Raw genomic sequence first — 16,714 nt, 5'->3', positions numbered from 1 at the left:
ACTTGCTGGCCTTTTGCTCTACTCAACACCGCAGACAGTCTGCAGCTGACATGCGCAATGCAGTCGTACGCAATTGCGTCCGAAAATGGAAACAGAGTTCGCTGAGAGTCGTAGTTAGCTGAGCTCCAAGGCTGGGGCGTTGCCTGTTTCAGAGCAGATGAAACCGATCGCTCGCAGGCCCGAGGAACTGGCGAATGCGCAGCAAACAGGATGAGAACAGAAGCAAGCGCACAACAACCGCTTTGAAGGGAGGAAATCGTACATCAGGTTCAAGCATGCGGTGACTTACATTAGTCTGCATAACCTGACCCGCAGCGGTGCTACGTGGCATGCGACTGCAGTGCATTCATCGGGTGTGACAGTGCAGCACGACCTCATCGCGGCTGTCAGCATTCCCTGGTCGCAAAGCTAGTAGAAGCCGCTACTGATGACCCTCGTGCGCGAGGGTTTATGGATGACGAGGGCTTGCAGCGGGCCTTGCCCTGCACCCTCGGAATAAACCTCGAGCGATGTGTTGGCAGATGTGAGAGGAGGAGGCAGCATGCACCAGCGTCGGCAAATAGAGTTCACTGGGCATCGAGGTAGAGGTCGTGGAGCTCCATGAGTTCACAGAAAGACGAAGACCAGGTTCGTTGGATGTGAGCATGGTTTGCACCCAGGCGGGATCGTACACGCTTGGGCGGGGTTCACGGATCCTGCATGCGATCACGCTGACACCGGTGGAGCCCTCCCCGGTCCGTAAGACTAGCATCGGCCTGCAGATGATGTCGACAGTCGCTCGCCCAGAGTCGACATGGAGCGCTGTGGTTCTGGCCCACGGGCAACGCCTCTTCTACCCCGTTCCGGCACCGCAGCGCGTCTCATCCGGGGATGCCGCAAGTGGGACAGCAGCAGAGGTGTCTGTTCCGGGTTAAGGCCGCCTGCAAGCAGCCGGCACTTGGCGCATCTGCATGCCTGCGCGAACAGGTCAGGCGTTTCGTGCAAGATGGCGGTGAGGGAGGGAGCTGTTAATTGGTCGAACTTCGCTTCACTTGCTTCGTGATTTAGGTTTTGTGAACTAACCTTATAAGGCAGTTATGGGAACGAACCCACCCCGCCTTAACCGACTTCCTTTCTATTCAGGATGCAACGAACAGCTACTGCGATAGCACTGTGGGCCAAAGACGATCCCTAAGTCTTCCTCCCAGCAACTTTCACCCTCACCCCTTTGCTCTCCTTACTCGGCAGCCCAATGAAATAGTCCCTGACAGTGTCCAAGTCCCGCTTCTGATCGAACTCATACAGTTTCAGATCAAATCGCGAGACCAGAGCAGCAACGCCAATGTACATTTCTGAGTAGGCCAGGTTGATACCAAGGCAGCCGCGCGAGCCTTTGGAGAAGCTGACCAGGTAGCGATCCAGGCGTTTGCCTTGCGCCTCCGCCTCGAGCCAGCGATCCGGTTTGAAAGCGTTAGGGTCCGGGAAGATGGTCGGGTCGAACAGAACGTCTCGAAATGTCATTGAGATGGGGGTCTACGTGTTTCCTTCTGTGAGCAGGCTGGGAGGGAATGCATTGAGAGCGAGGGCGGGTTCATCGACTTACTCCTCGGGGTATGGCACAATCGTGGCACTTGAGATCCTCCTTAGGGGCGATAAGAATCGGACGATTCGTCACCGGCGCTGCGAGTCGCACGCCCTCTTGCACTACTGCCTTCATCAGAGGTATGGCTTCGAGGTCCCGACTCGGTGGAAGGTCTGGCCTGACAACGCCACTGAGTTCTTTCCTGAGCCGATCGAACAACTCTCGGTCTTGCAGCAAATGAGCCATGATCACGGACAAGACTCTTGCCGTCGTCTCCGCGCCCGCGACAACCAGAACGAACGCTTCATCGCACACTCGTTTCACCGCTTTCTCCTCGGGTGGGAGATTGCTCCGCATGATGCCTTGGAAAATCGTCTTCGTCTTCGTAGTAGCCTGCGCATCGCGCTCAGTCTCCCAGACCTGTCGAGCCTGTACGTAGATTCTGTCCTGGCATTCGAAGAACGGCCCCAATACCGGGTTCATCTTTAAGGCAATCGACCTCGGCAAGCTCTGCAGGGCAATCGCCAGCCTGGGAAAGTGCTTGGTGAATGGAGCGCCGTCGAACAGGGCAGACATGAGCATCTTCCAATGCGGGGCAAAATCGGGCGTTTCGACGCAATCATAGCATTCGTTGAAGCAATACTGGCTGATGACGTCTAGCGTCACGGCGGTGAACGCGCCTCCAAGGTTGACAATCCGCCCATCTTTCGCATAATCTCTCAATCTGTCGCATAGAGAATCAAACTTGCGGCGCGTCTCTTGCTCGAGCTCCATGACGGCTTTGGTGGAGAAGAATGGGTTGAGAGCGGCCCTGCGCATCCGATGCAAGTCGTATGACTCGGTGGATGCCACCGATCCAGGAGACCCGTTCGCGCGGTTTGCTCGATGCCACTTTTCGCGAACGTGACCCGGTCCGGCAAAGAGGACATCAAACCACTCCGAGTCTTTGACGTGAAGTTCATCGGGACTGCACCGGATCACTGGTCCGTAGATTGAATGCAAACGATCAATTTCGTAGATGAACTGTCCGCCAGGCGCTTTGAAGACATCGAAGTAGCATTCGTACCAAAACGTCGCTGCGGCTAGTTTCGGTCCAGGAAAAGACGCGAGTGGGTGTAGGTAAAGGCGATATACCACCTTGGCCAATGCATAGAGTATTGTGGCAGACAAGGCAAGCAGGACTGCTGGCACGGATGCTGCGAATAGCATATTGAGCAGCTGTGATTTGGTCAGTTGTGGTTGATCGATGCTCTCGACACGAGTAAGGCGATCAGCGAGTCTGAGGAGAAGATGCGAACGGGGTCGAGGCGAGCTATTCCAATAAGTACAGTTAGGTAACTTAATCTCCCTCAGGTGAGGCTGAGACTCTGAGCTAGGTTCGGACCGATGCACCGAACAAGCACCAGGTCGCCGTGTATCTCCACTTTTCAACAGTAGTTCAAAAGTAGGAGAGCATTAACCTCATAGCGAGAGGGCGGCCCCAATACCATCCGTTGGGTCATAACGGATCATCACACAGAACGAAATGTAGCCAGATATCCGCCGCGCTGCAAAGCATCCAGCCACGTCTCAAACTTTGACCGCTTCAGGCCTTGCTTTGCAGCAATCTCCTCCAAAGCACAGAAGCCGTCAAAATACTGTGAAAGGGCGGGCAGTCGATCGGAGAGTTCCTGGTCATCGACTGAGTCGCGAATGTGTCGTAATCGCCGAATGTCTTCTGCAGTGAGGTTTGCAGGATCTTTGATCCTTTCTGGCAAATCCTCCTGTGCTGCCAGTTCGACGGACTCGTGAGACTTCGGCGTCATAGCGAGTCGTTTCCGGGCAGTGTCGATTGCTGAGATGGGAATGGATGTTCGCTCAGAGCTGACGCTGATTGTATCGTCGTCGAGCACCGGACGCATCTGGGGTGAGAGGAGACTCGTCACGGACAGCGGCCGTTTATTATCATCGTCGAGTACCGGACGCATCTGCGGTGAGAGGAGGCTTGTCACGGACAACGGCCGTCTGTTCTCATTGAACTCTTCCGACATCCGCTTCTGCCTGGGTACGGCGACGGTCGGAGCTTGCAGCCAGCCGTAGGTCTTCAATTGTTCTACAAAGCGATGCTGAACCAGATACGCCAGAATACTCATATACGGCGTTCGATGATCGCTCGACATGATGAGTGCGCCCCATTTGATCGGCTTCCCGTTGAGGACCTTTAGGATTTGTGGCAGTGATGGTAGTAGCGGGAATCTTTTGCTGTAGTCGTCGATGTAGTAAGTCTGTAGTTGCTCGAATGGGGCTTCACGACCGATGACATAAGTGTTGCGAGGATGCAATGGCTTGATGGCGCGCGCCTTTCGCCACTTGATGAGGTGACGAGCCAGGCCGAGAACTTCGTCGAGCGGGATGCCGAGTTTCGCCGACTGCTTCTGCATACTCTTCGTGGGCGTGTGGCCTTGGATGAACATTACGAGAGGCGAGGCATCCGCATGGGTGAGTTCCAGAAGCAATGCTGCTTTGTTTTGAAGGAGGAGGAGGCCGGAGTGGGGCCCCAACTCACTCTCGTCCTGTCGTTCAGGAGGTGCGACTTGCGGTTTTTGAAGCGACATTTCCATACCGCTCAGCCTGATGCCGGCTATCTCGCCGATGGAAATCTTTTCGTAAAGCTCCTTGAGTACCCAAGCGAGTTCGCTACGATCAACTGCCTGGACATTGAGCTTCGCGAGACTTGCTCCATCTTGTCGCGCCTTTGCTGTTAAATGCAGGAGAGTCGTGGTCTGCAACCCTACGTACTGACTCTGCCTCTGAAAATAGTGGAGGGCCTTGCTCAGCTTCCGGGCGACGTGATTGTAAAGGTCGGATGCTAATTGCTGATTGTCATTTGATCGAGCAGAGTCCAGCACGAAGACGACATTGAACATTGAGATGGGCTCTGGACTAGTCGGGACGGAGGTGTCGGATCCGCTGGCTGCAGATGTGCCTAGCGTCTGGCCCTCCGCTTGAGAGTCGAAGCTGTTGGGAACACGCTGGAAATCCAGGGTGGCTTTGGTAGGTGCTGGGTCGTCTTTCGTTGCATCGTCGAGCTCGGAGTGAGAGCCATCTCCATTGCGAGTGGCGCGGCTTGGTTTCACCTTGGGTGTGGATTCCTGCTTCGTGCCGGCATCGTCGTGTGCATGCTTCCTCGACCAGCTGCCATCCTGTGCGGCCCAGACCGGATGGCCTACGAATGTAAGCCCATTGAGGCAGACTTCAAACTTCTTCCTGTCCGCCCAGCAGCCTGGAGCTAGTAATTTCTGTAACGTGTCCTCAGAATAGCCCAAGAGAGTTCCCGTAGCGTTTTCCTCGTTGTCGGCATCCGTTGTTCCGGTTGGAGAGATTCCTTGCACGTCCCGAGCAGATTGCGTGAGACTGGAAGGCAAGTCCACCGCATCCGGGTCCGGTTCGCTATCGTATTTGCTATGTTCGGGCCAGTCATCTTCCCTTGGACGTCTCTGAGGGCTGGGAGGATAGTGGAAGATCAGTCTTGGGCCAGGTCGAAGGCGAGCAACCAGCACGACAGCTATAAGGCTGTGCCGTCGGGGTAAGCTCCGATTTTGGACCATTTCCCATCCTTATTTGCACTCGCAGAAATTCATCACTCCATCACTGCAGCTCGATGCCGGTCTGCAATGAATCGTGTGGTTGGTGGATGGTCGCAGGTCGGAGCGTGGTTGATGCCTGAGGTTACGCGTTGCGCCTTCCCGGAGCCGGGCCCGGCAACTGAACGTCGAGAGAAAAAGCCAACGGCGAGCACTTTCCATGAGACCTGCAATCAATCCGACTCTTCCCTCACCACTCCTCAAATCTGCATTCCCTCGAATCTCCGCTCCGACTACAACACTCTGCCTACCTGAATTCTTCTACAGCTTCTTACCACCTCCCCCCTTTCACCCACCACAACCACCCCAAGCACCGCTGCCACCATGGCGACCGACAAGCCGCTGCCCTTCATTTACCAGTTCATAGCAGGAGCTGTGGCTGGTGTGAGCGAGATCATAGTCATGTACCCTCTTGACGTGGTCAAAACCCGCATGTAGGCTATGCGCCGCCCACAATGGCATGCTCAATGGCAAGGGCGCTCGCGCTGACCGTCAACATACAGCCAGATTCAGAGCAATGTTGCCGTTGCTGGCGCAGACCACTACACCAGCATGATCGACTGTTTCCAGAAGATTGTCAAGAATGAAGGGCATGTTAGCGTCTAGCCACCCCTTAGGAAGCTGTACTGACCTCCTACAGTGCATCTCGACTCTACCGCGGCATCATCCCTCCCATCCTCATGGAAGCGCCCAAGCGTGCAACGAAGTTCGCCGCCAATGACGAATGGGGCAAGTTCTACAGACGCGTCTTCGGCCAGTCAAGCATGACGCAAAGCTTGTCAGTCCTTACTGGGGCAACAGCCGGTGTCACCGAGTCATTCGTCGTGGTGCCGTTCGAGCTCGTCAAGATCAGATTGCAAGGTACATCCACATAGCCAGCATGAAGAGCACAGAAGCAGGGCAACTGACCATACCCGTGTGTTGTATTAGACAAAGCACAAGCCGCCAAATACAACGGCGCCATGGACTGCCTGCAGAAGATCATCCGCAACGAAGGTATCCTGACCTTGTACCAAGGCCTGGAGTCGACCATGTGGCGCCACGCCCTCTGGAACGCCGGCTACTTTGGCTGCATCTTCCAAGTCCGCGCCATGCTCCCTGCCAACCCCACCAAAGACAAGACGCTGCAAGTACGCAACGACATCGTCGCCGGCACCATCGGTGGTACTATCGGTACCATGCTCAACACCCCCATGGACGTGGTCAAGAGCAGGATACAAAACAGCCCGCGTGTCGCTGGCGGCGTGAGGAAGTACAACTGGGCTGTGCCCGCCGTGGGTACTGTGTACCGGGAAGAGGGTTTCCGCGCGCTGTACAAGGGCTTCTTGCCCAAGGTCATTCGATTGGGACCAGGTGGTGGTATTCTGCTCGTGGTGTTCACCGGGGTCATGGACTTCTTCCGCAAGATGAGAGGTGATGCCGTCTGAAGAGAGCCTGCGACATGAAGCACCCTCTTTCGACACCTTCTCAACGGCCTCTGGTACCTCCGATCCGAACCTAAGCTTCCAGCTCTGAATATTCTTCGCATTCAGCGCAGGCGTTCTAGCTGTATATTACGCCCTCCCCCTGCGATAGAAATTGTATATACATTCCACCTGCACCAGACCATCTATCCGCGCCAGTGATATGCCACACTAAAGCTTACTCTTGCCCCCCTCCCGCATCTCCTCGCCCAAAACCTCCCTCAGCGCCTCCCTCAACACCCTCGCCAGCTCCGCCCCCTCATCCTCATCCAGCTCCTCGCGCGCACCCCGCCCAAACATCTTCCAGCTGCGCAGCATGCCCATATCCACATTCCCTTTGCGCGCCACCTCGCGCCGCCCCTCCTGATACCGCGGGATGAAGTGGAAGTGCACGTGCGGCACCACCTGCGCCGCGCGCTCGCCGTTGTTCTGCACCACGTTCCAGTCCTCGATGCCGGTTGCTTTGCACAGCGCGGCGGACAGGATGGGCATCCATTCGCCAAGCGCTTTGGCTGTTTCTGCTCCTCCTCCCGCTGCGCTTCCGTCTTTGCTACTGGGTGCTTTGGAGGGGTACATATCCGTCAACTTTTTGTAGTGCTCGCGCGTGATGAGGAGGATGTGCCCCGGAGCTATCGGCATGATGTCCAGCACGGCGAGCACGAGCGGCGTGGAGAGGAGGAGCTGGCATTGCGGAAAGACCTTTTCTGGGTCCGGGGCGTGGGGGACGGGCGAGGAGGAGGAGGAGGGATCATTGGCGGGATAGGCTTGGGCGATTTTGCAAAAGGCGCATTCGACGGGGTACAGCTCTTCTATGGACGACATTGGGCACGGTCAATGGCGGGGTGGGAGTGGAAGAGCTGCGGTGCGAAGTGGGAGGTTCGGCTTTGTGTTATGCGCGTGACGTACTTGAGCAGGTGCGATGTCGGATTTGGCTCGGCATGTCTCTAACTGTCGATTGTCCACAGCTCGCTATGCGGTCTATATATACAGAGTGACGTTCGGAAGAGTCCCACGCATCTGCCAACCATGGTATATGGCCTATTTCGCGCGCCGCTTGCCATGGTTTCGCGGCCGATTCTGCACCACCCAGGAATTCGGGTTTCGCTTCTTCCTTGTCTTGTATCCTCCTTTCGCCTAAACACCAAAGTCAGTCAGCAGTGTCAATGGAACGCGCGAGCAGATTGAACATACCGGAGTTCCCCAAATAGACACTGGATGCACATTGCCCTTGCTCTTACCCCTTCCACCACCATGAGGATGATCTGCCGCGTTCATCGCCACACCTCGCACCGTAGGCCGAATGTTCAGCCAGCGACTGCGTCCCGCCTTTCCGAGCTGACGAAACTGCCAATGAGGGTTGCTAGCGACACCGACGGTGGCACAAGCGTCTTTGCTCACTTTGCGGATCTCGCCGCTCTGCAGACGCACCGTGACGTCTCGGACACGAGACCCGTACTCATCCCGCGCGATGACGGTGGCGTATGTCCCTGCGCTGCGACAGAACACTGCGCCACGCTGAGGAGCGGAGCCCACGCAGTAGACCTGTGTTCCTATGGGGACCATGTGCATGGGCAAGCAGTTGCCTCGAAATGCCGTCTTTGCTGCTAGCATGCCCGGATCCACCGTGCCACCCATACTGGCGATGAGTTCTTTTGGCACGCCAGAACGGTAGCTCTCAACTACATCGCCCGCCCTCATGCCTTCAGCAGCAATGATGTAGCTCTTTTTCTTGGTGTCGACGCTCTCGAGCAAAGCTAGATGAGCGCTGCGATTGGGATCGTATTCGATTCTTTCCACCGTGTGCTTGCCGGGTTCCGTGCGCTTGAAGTCCACCGTTCTGATCCTCCGTCTCGCACCACCGCCGTGATGTCTCACCGTTATCCTTCCGGTATTATTCCTGCCACCCTTTCCATGCCCGATCTTGGGGAATGTGAGGGGTCTATGAGGTCCACCCTTCCAGAGATGATCATTGATGGGTCTGCGCAAATGTCGCACTCCCGGCGTGCGAGGCTTGTAGGTCTTCATCTCGAATGCGGTTTTGCGCCTGCTTGATGGTGGGGCGATAGTCGCCGCTGTTGCGCCATCGTTGGTGGTTACTGATGCTGTAGTTGTCGCTGCTGCAGCTGCGGACGAGGCGTATCCTCGAATCAGGGAAGAGGAAAGGATGTGATGTCGACATTGCGTGCAGACCGATCGTATTCGAGGCTGCAGCATGGCTGCGGTGTGGCGAAGAGCTGTATACCAGCTCGAGAGATGAGGCAATCTACAGCGAGCGAGAGCGAGGATTCGTTTGATACATCATGTACTGCATTGACAGATACCTTAGACAGCTTCATGAAATTAGGAAATACCTTGTCGAGCTCTCGCCAGACCTGCCGCCGACGAATTCATCACGTGACTGCGTGTGCCCGCGTTTAGGCTCTGGCTTTCCTCTCCCGGGCAACGAACAGCTTGAAGCACTTTCTCACGATCGCAGAGTCGATACTCAGTGTCGAGAGTCTTTGCTCATCTACTACTTGTCTCCTCGCATGTTTCGCGCCTTTTACCGCCCACATCGCGAAAAGACGGGAACGCAATTTGGGAAGAATCACGAACGGGGTAGCGGGTTGGTTTTCGCGAGCAACGCGCGCCAAGCCCAACACGCTGCACGCCTCGCTCACGCTTGCGGGATCCACTCCAAACAAGCACAGACATAGCTTCCCACCACCTCCCCTCCATCCACGACAACTTCTCTACACCACCACACCCACTCCAACCCTCTACACCCTCCCCGACACGCTGCATTGGCTTGTCGGTGCCATTCAGCGTTCTCGCCACGCTCTTCACGGTGGTCGGACTCCGCAACACGCCTCCATCATTGCTGCTTGTTGATATCATACATCGCCATTGCTTCATGTTGATACCACGGCACGCTCACGCATCACGACTCTTCACGACCTCCAGCACTAGTCCAGGTGACTGCTGACTGGGTCAGAGTCGCTTCTAATCACACGTACACGTTCGTTCACTCCCCGTCGCCCTCACTGTTGCGGTCAAAACAACGCTAACATAATGCTTTGCTTGCACTCAGAAACCAACCACGCCTCTTCACCCTTACGCACCACTCTAATCACTTCACATCATCCATCATGCCTCCAGTATGTCACTGAACCCCATCATGACTCATTCATTCCCTCGCGTTCTCAACCACATCGCGTCCGACATCATGGCTTGGCTAACACGACCCGTTCAGGCAAGAACCGTCCGAAGAGCGGTCACCGATGAGAATGCAGAGGCCATCGGCACCCAGCGCTTGACGCGTGCCAAAGCCGCCACTCTGACCGACGATGTCATCGCTGGTGATCCCCCCAAGAAGGCCTTGACGACCAAACGCTCGGCCACCAATGTCACAACCGGCCCACTCGCCCGGAAGCGGACGGCTTTGGGGGATGTCAGCAATGTCGCCAAGAAGGACCCGGTCGAGAAGGACGATTTGAAGAAGGACGTGCTCTCGAGGGCGACATCGCTGTCGAAATCCGCCAAACCCAGTGGCATCCAAAAGCAGCCCGCGCGTCTCAACTCCACACGAGCTCCTCTCGGACAAAAGTCAAGCAATGCGGCACCCTCTGATCTCAAGAGAAGTGGATCGGGTATCGGCGGTCCGGTGAATGCAAAGCGCGTCAAGTCTGCTTCCAAAAGTGAAGACACCGAGGCGTCGGAGAACGTGCCGCCTCCCAAGAATGGCTCGAGCGGCAAGATGAAGACGGAGGAGAAGGTGAAGCCGGCTTCCGTCGAGGTGGACGAAGGAGTCGACTTGGAGTCACTTGAAGACCTCGCCAAAGACCTCGACACCGAAGACATGGATGACCCGCTCATGGTCGCGGAGTACGTGCACGAAATCTTCGACTACATGAAGCAACTCGAGATCTCCACCATGCCCAATCCCGACTACATGGATGATCAGGCGGAACTTGAATGGAAGATGCGCGGCATTCTCGTCGACTGGCTGCTCGAAGTGCACACGCGTTTCCGTCTCTTGCCCGAGACGCTCTTCCTCGCCGTCAACATCATCGATCGCTTCCTCTCGTGCAAGGTGGTGCAGCTGGAACGCCTGCAGCTCGTTGGGGTCACGGCCATGTTCATCGCGTCCAAGTACGAGGAAGTCCTCTCGCCGCACGTGCAAAACTTTGTCCACGTCGCCGACGATGGATTCCCCGAGTCCGAGATCCTGTCCGCCGAACGCTTCGTCCTCACCTCGCTGGACTACGACCTGTCCTACCCCAACCCCATGAACTTCCTCCGCCGCATCTCCAAAGCCGACAACTACGACATCCAGACGCGCACGCTCGGCAAGTACCTGCTCGAGATTGGATGCCTGGACCACCGCTTCCTCAAGCACCCGCCGTCTCTCGTCGCCGCCAGTGCTATGTACTTGGCGCGTCTGGTGATGAACCGCGGCGAATGGGACGCGACGCTCGTTAAGTACGCCGGCTACACCGAGGAGGAGATCCAGCCGGTGTTTAAGCTGATGGTCGACTACCTCGCCGCCCCCGTGGCCCACGATGCCTTCTTCAAGAAGTACGCCAGCAAGAAGTTTCTGAAAGGTAAGCAGTTGGTGTTGTTGTTTCATATGCATTGCGTTCTTGCTAACTCCTCGCAGCGTCCATCGTCCTCCGCCAGTGGGCCAAGAAGTGGGCACCGGAGTACCTCAATGGTGCCGTGCCTCAGCCGAGCAGTGGCCGCACGCCATCATAGCTGCCATCAGACGCATCACGGCCGGCGCCAATGAGGCTTGCCGGTGGCGTCGCCCATCATTCAGCTTGATTGCTGTCTGTCACTTTGCTTTCCAGTCTTCATACGCATACCCTACGACCAACGGAGACGGAGTTATATGGATCGGGGTTGTTTTTCTACTCATTCGACTAATCTCGACATGCGCAAGACCATCGCTGGTCACTACTGTGCTGAAAATAAGCAAGCATGCATCGTGGGATCTTTAGACGGCGTAACGAGGGGGCGGAGTTGCATACCATGGAGGACATCGTGTCTTCGACGAAGGAGTGGCCGGCATGGGGGATTCTTTGCTCGTGCTTTGGGTAGCGAGCAGCAGCTATCGTGCAGCGGAAATGGAATTACCTTTCTCACAATGCAACGCTCATTGGCATGATGTGCTCATCTCAGTCCTGGACAGCTGTAGGACTCAGGATGCCATTGGCGCAATGATGTCGTCGGTGGACCAACCGCTGAAGGAGGATGATTCATCAATCACTACCGAAACAGCATCGCGCGGCGGAAGGGTAGACGTGATCATTTCCCGTTTGATGTCTGCCGATTTTGCCGGACGAGTCGGGAGGTCAGCATGGAAGATGCAATGCCGCATGAGTGCAGCCATTTCGTCACGCTGTGCACACCCCAACCACATGCACCTCTCTGGTATTCATACACGCCGTGGTCATGTAGGGTTTCAAGGTTGGACTTGGATGGCTTCCGGCTAGGGCATTGATTTAGAGTTCAGCTGAAAGGGCTCCACTTTCCCTCGCTCCACCCAGCCAGCCCTATGTCACCTCTCGCCGTACATGCGCTGTGCTGCCTTGAATGCCAACACTTCGCGCAATATACCCTATCCATCGACAGTCCGCCCGAGTGCAGCAGCCCTCCCATCCCTCGAACCAGTCAATAACCCACACGCTGCCTTATCGATGAAAGATGGCGGGGTCCGGTGACGATGACTCGCCGGGCGATGACTACTTCAACGATCTCTCGCAGCAGCCCACCAAGCAGTCCGATGGGGGGCAGGACGACGGCGCCAACGGCCAGATCCCCAAAGTCAAGAGAATCGCATGTGTGCTGTGTCGCAAGCGCAAGCTGAAGTGCGACGGCAACAAGCCTTCGTGCGGGACGTGCACCCGCCTGCAGCACGAGTGTTCGTATGATGAGGCGAGGAAGAAGAGCGGGCCGAAGAGGGGGTATGTGAAGGCTTTGGAGGCGCGGTTGGCGCAGGTGGAGACGCTGCTCAAAACGCAAGATGATCCGCCGGCGGGTGCGCCGAAGAGTAATGGCGCTGCCGCCGTGGACATTGGGATGACATCGCAGTATGCGGACATGGCGCTGGCAAACGGCAATGGGAATATCTTGTTGCAGCCGGGGCAAGAGTCGGCCGCGTTCCCTCACGACATTTTTGACGACATCAACGCCAACGTGCTACCCCCGGAAGAGCCATTCTCGTGGGAGATGATCGGACTGGGACTGGACGAACCGCTGCCCACCTCGGATGTCATCAACGAACTGAATCAGGTCTTCTTTGAACGGATCCACCCCTCCTTCCCCATGATCCACCGCCCACGATACTACGCCGCCATGAACCTCGCCCCGCACATGCGCCCGCCGGTCTGCTTGCGCTACGCCATGTGGTGTCATGCCGCGAGCGTGATAGACAAGTACGAACCGCTGGCCCAGCACTTCTACGCGCGCGCCCGCAAATACATCCAGCAAGACGAGATGAAGGGGCACGGCGAGAGCATGATCACCATCGCCCACGCCCAGACCTGGATCCTGCTGGCCGGCTTCGAATTCAAACTCATGTACTTCCCGCGTGCTTGGATGTCGTCCGGGCGAGGCACGAGGATGGTGCAGATGATGGGCCTCCATCGCGTCGACGGTGCTGGATTGGATGTGAAACAATGCTTGCCTCCGCCCAGAGACTGGACGGATAGGGAGGAGCGGAGGCGAACGTTCTGGATGGCTTTCTGCGTCGATCGCTACTCGAGTATTGGCACGGGCTGGCCGATGACAATCGTGGAGCAGGACATTGCAAGCAATCTACCGAGTGACGAGCAATCATACGAGCTCAGCAAGCAAGTCAAAGGGCTGCCGCTTGAGGCTGCGCTCTCGCCTGAAGGCACCCCGAACTTGACATCTGCCGGCGGCGTGGTCCTGATGGCTTGTCTCTTTGGCCGCAACCTGATCCACCTCCATCGACCCGCGCCGGACGACGACGATAACGACTTGGACGGCGGGTTCTGGAAACGACATCGCGAACTGGACAATGTGCTGCTGAACATTGCCTTGGCCTTGCCCGACTCGATGCGGCTGCCGATATGTCTCAACGATGCGAATGCCGTGTACATGAACATGTGCATCCACACCTCGACCATTTGCTTACACCAAGCCGCCATTTACAAGGCCGACAAGAACCGCATGCCTTCTCGCGTCTCGGCGGAGAGTAAAGTGAGGTGCATTACCGCTGCCGCGGAAACGGCGAGTATCATGCGGACGATCAGCCATCTGGACCTGACATCGGTAAGCTTGCCCTGCTTATGCATTTGACGGGATTCCCACTGACGCACACGCAGATGAACCCATTCCTCTCCTTCTGTCTCTACGTCGCCGCCAGAGTCTTTGTGCAATACCTCAAATCGCGACCCAAAGACACCCAAATCCACACCTCGCTCCAATTCCTGCTCGCCGCCATGCAAGCTTTCAAGCGAAAAAATCCGCTCACCGAGTCCTTCCTCGTGCAGCTAGACGTGGACCTCGAAAGCGCCGGCTTGAACGACTCGCAGGCGGTGCGAGGGAGCATCAACATGCCCAAGTACCCCGTGCGAGGCGAGGGCTGTCCTGTCAGCCAGATGGGCGTGGGCGAAAACTTTGAGCCGTCATACACCAACGTCGGCGCACCCGGGGTGGGTGTAGGCCAGGATTGTTCGCCTTTGTCCAAAAATGTGCCCACGTTTGGGGACAGCAACCTGCCCGGCTTCGCGCCCGAAAGCACCATGGAATTCATCCCGGGCACAATGAATACCTACGACCTGCCGAGTCATGTCCGCTCTCCTGCATCCAACCCGGGCTCCTCGATGCATCAGAGTCCGCAATCCTTCAATCCGGACATGGAGACTAGTCCCGATGGTAGTGCCGGAGTGGACACTCTTTCGCCGCATTCGTCCAGCAATCAGTCGCAGCACAACAGCTCCTCCGCGCATACTTCGCACACGGGGTACACCCCGCCGTCCGGCCATCACCAGCAACAACAATACCAACCGCAACAGCAGCAATACAACGATACCCCCGGCCGTCTGACAGGCCCCTCCCTCTTCGACCCCAACGACACAGCCTTTCCCCCGCACGACTTCGAAATGGCCACCAACCTCTATCCCGCCCCTCCGACCATCACCAACACCAACAACCACAGCGCCTCCACCCCCTCCACCACCCACAACGCGAAACCCTCCGCCTTCCCCCTCTCCAACGACTGGGGCGACCTAGGCGGCGACGGGGGAGCTGGCGCCGGTGCAAGCGGCATGGGCTTTACGCCCGCCGGCCAGCCTTCGACTGCTTTTACGCCCGGCGCGATGGACACGATGAGCGAGATGATGGGCTTGTCGGACGCGGAGTTTAACGCGATGATGGACACGATGAACTTCAACGCTGCGGCTTGGCAGCATGCGAATGCGAGTGGGGTCACGGATGCGATGTGAAGATCGGTTTTTTTCCTTGTTCAACCACAGTTGCGCACGGCGTTTGGTGTGCTTTGCTAATAGGGGTTTTGGGGTTGTGATACACCGTGGGCTCTTTTTGTTGTTTGTTGGTTGCTGTAGACGGGGCGGATGGAAAAGGGCTTTACATCTGGATGGCTATATGAATACACCACTCTTGATATGACTGTACTTACGGATTGTGATTGTGGCCTTTTCTCTGATTCACAGGCTTGTCGTTGCCGTTCGAGAACCTGCCCGAATCGTGCCCAGTTTACAGGCCCAGCCTAGCCTGAATGCTTGCCGCTAGTTCATCGACCGGCGACTTCATCTCGTCTTTCCCACGCTTTTTGCAGTGACTCTTACCCATTTCCAATTGATAATTGCATGCCCTCGGACTCGCCAATTGCATTCATTCTCCTCGATAATATCTTCCAGATCGTGTCTACCAAAATGACGAAACCAAAAGTCCTCCTCCTGGGCGAAATCGAATAGTAAACCCCCCTCCATCATCCACCACCCAAGCAAAAACTAACCACAACCCCCAGCGCCCACGACGCCTGGAACGCCCTAAGTGACATCGCAACCCTCATAACCCCACAATCCACCACCCGCCCCGCCTTCCTCCAAGAATGCACCTCCGGCCAGCTCGACGGCGTGCACACCATCTTCCGCACCTTCGACTCCGGCTCCCTCACGGGCCCCTGGGACGCAGAGCTCATCGCCGCCCTGCCCTCCTCGCTGCGCTTCTGCTGCCACAATGGCGCGGGGTACGACGCCATCGACGTCGCGGCCTGCTCGGCGCGCACGCCGCCTTTGCTTGTGTCGAATTGTCCGAAAGCGGTCGACGACGCGACGGCGGATGCGGCTTTGTTCTTGCTCCTGGGGGCGCTGAGGGGGTTTAATTCTTCCATGTTGGCGCTGCGGGAGGGGAAGTGGAGGGGGGAGCCGGCGCCGCCTTTGGGGCATGATCCGCGCGGTAAAGTGCTGGGGATTCTGGGGATGGGGGGCATTGGGCGGAATCTGAAGCGCAAGTGCGATGCGTTGGGGATGCGGACGATTTATCATAATCGCAAGCCACTGGGGGCGGAAGAGGCGGCGGGGGCGGAGTACGTGGAGTTTGACGAGCTGTTGGCGCGCGCAGATGTGGTGAGTTTGAATTTGCCGTTGAATGTGAGTCCCCCTTCCCTTCCCTTCCGAGACAGATGTAAGAAGCGATGTACTGAGAGGAGAGGACGATAGCCACACACCCGCCACATCATCTCGCACGCCCAACTAGCCAAAATGAAGCCCGGCGTGGTGATAGTCAACACGGCGCGCGGCGGCGTGCTCGACGAGGAAGCGCTGGTGCAGGCGCTCGACAGCGGCCATGTGCGCTCGTGCGGGCTCGACGTGTACGACGACGAGCCGAATGTGCATTCGGGATTGATAAGGAATGAGAATGTGATGCTGCTGCCGCATATGGGGACGTACACTTTGGAGACGATGGCGGCCATGGAGGAGCGCGTGGTGGTGAATGTGAGGGAGGCGGTTACGAAGGGGAGGCTGGTGGATTTGGTTGTGGAGCAAAGGGGGTTGGTATAGACGGGAGGTATAAGGGAGAAAGATGAGAGAGGG

At 57.0% G+C, this 16,714-nt stretch overlaps 8 protein-coding genes across 8 annotated transcripts; 4 read left to right on the top strand and 4 right to left on the bottom strand.

The window, feature by feature from the left end:
• Nucleotides 1-1,170: 1,170 nt before the first annotated feature.
• Nucleotides 1,171-2,770, bottom strand: BDY17DRAFT_321545 (cytochrome P450; the record flags this gene model as incomplete). Its single annotated transcript, XM_033736642.1, has 2 exons — nt 1,171-1,512; nt 1,583-2,770. The coding sequence occupies 2 exons, from the start codon at nt 2,768-2,770 to the stop codon at nt 1,171-1,173; spliced, it is 1,530 nt and encodes a 509-aa protein (XP_033593348.1).
• Nucleotides 2,771-3,618: 848 nt separating this feature from the next.
• On the bottom strand, nt 3,619-5,148 carry BDY17DRAFT_246855 (nitrogen permease regulator of amino acid transport activity 3-domain-containing protein; the record flags this gene model as incomplete). The annotated part of the gene is made up of 2 exons (XM_033730760.1): nt 3,619-4,533; nt 4,678-5,148. Coding segments are annotated over 2 exons (1,386 nt in total), but the record flags the coding sequence as incomplete, so codon positions are not given.
• Nucleotides 5,149-5,322: 174 nt separating this feature from the next.
• BDY17DRAFT_85963 (mitochondrial carrier domain-containing protein) lies at nt 5,323-6,762 on the top strand. The gene is made up of 4 exons (XM_033738782.1): nt 5,323-5,618; nt 5,688-5,774; nt 5,825-6,045; nt 6,115-6,762. Exons 1-4 carry the CDS (start codon nt 5,509-5,511, stop codon nt 6,609-6,611), a joined length of 915 nt encoding a protein of 304 aa, XP_033593346.1. The 5' UTR covers nt 5,323-5,508; the 3' UTR covers nt 6,612-6,762.
• Nucleotides 6,763-6,818: 56 nt separating this feature from the next.
• On the bottom strand, nt 6,819-7,469 carry BDY17DRAFT_246731 (HIT-like domain-containing protein; the record flags this gene model as incomplete). The annotated part of the gene is made up of 2 exons (XM_033730753.1): nt 6,819-7,153; nt 7,202-7,469. 2 exons carry the CDS (start codon nt 7,467-7,469, stop codon nt 6,819-6,821), a joined length of 603 nt encoding a protein of 200 aa, XP_033593345.1.
• Nucleotides 7,470-7,561: 92 nt separating this feature from the next.
• On the bottom strand, nt 7,562-8,969 carry BDY17DRAFT_292091 (translation protein SH3-like domain-containing protein). Its single transcript, XM_033732762.1, has 2 exons — nt 7,839-8,969; nt 7,562-7,781 (listed from the first exon to the last, which is right to left on the bottom strand). The coding sequence occupies exons 1-2, from the start codon at nt 8,859-8,861 to the stop codon at nt 7,686-7,688; spliced, it is 1,119 nt and encodes a 372-aa protein (XP_033593344.1). The 5' UTR covers nt 8,862-8,969; the 3' UTR covers nt 7,562-7,685.
• A 506-nt stretch (nt 8,970-9,475) lies between these two features.
• BDY17DRAFT_292086 (cyclin-like protein) lies at nt 9,476-11,760 on the top strand. The gene is made up of 4 exons (XM_033732761.1): nt 9,476-9,645; nt 9,718-9,784; nt 9,880-11,230; nt 11,287-11,760. The coding sequence occupies exons 2-4, from the start codon at nt 9,776-9,778 to the stop codon at nt 11,379-11,381; spliced, it is 1,455 nt and encodes a 484-aa protein (XP_033593343.1). The 5' UTR covers nt 9,476-9,645; nt 9,718-9,775; the 3' UTR covers nt 11,382-11,760.
• Nucleotides 11,761-12,332: 572 nt separating this feature from the next.
• On the top strand, nt 12,333-15,100 carry BDY17DRAFT_308157 (fungal-specific transcription factor domain-containing protein; the record flags this gene model as incomplete). Its single annotated transcript, XM_033735176.1, has 2 exons — nt 12,333-13,925; nt 13,979-15,100. The coding sequence occupies 2 exons, from the start codon at nt 12,333-12,335 to the stop codon at nt 15,098-15,100; spliced, it is 2,715 nt and encodes a 904-aa protein (XP_033593342.1).
• Nucleotides 15,101-15,550: 450 nt separating this feature from the next.
• On the top strand, nt 15,551-16,681 carry BDY17DRAFT_245625 (glyoxylate reductase; the record flags this gene model as incomplete). The annotated part of the gene is made up of 3 exons (XM_033730646.1): nt 15,551-15,591; nt 15,646-16,270; nt 16,340-16,681. The coding sequence occupies 3 exons, from the start codon at nt 15,551-15,553 to the stop codon at nt 16,679-16,681; spliced, it is 1,008 nt and encodes a 335-aa protein (XP_033593341.1).
• Nucleotides 16,682-16,714: the final 33 nt, after the last annotated feature.

This window comes from Neohortaea acidophila (genome assembly GCF_010093505.1).
Source record: "Neohortaea acidophila strain CBS 113389 unplaced genomic scaffold BDY17scaffold_2, whole genome shotgun sequence".
In the NCBI taxonomy this organism is placed as follows: domain Eukaryota; kingdom Fungi; phylum Ascomycota; class Dothideomycetes; order Mycosphaerellales; family Teratosphaeriaceae; genus Neohortaea; species Neohortaea acidophila.
This window is presented reverse-complemented; position numbering and strand designations above follow the sequence as displayed.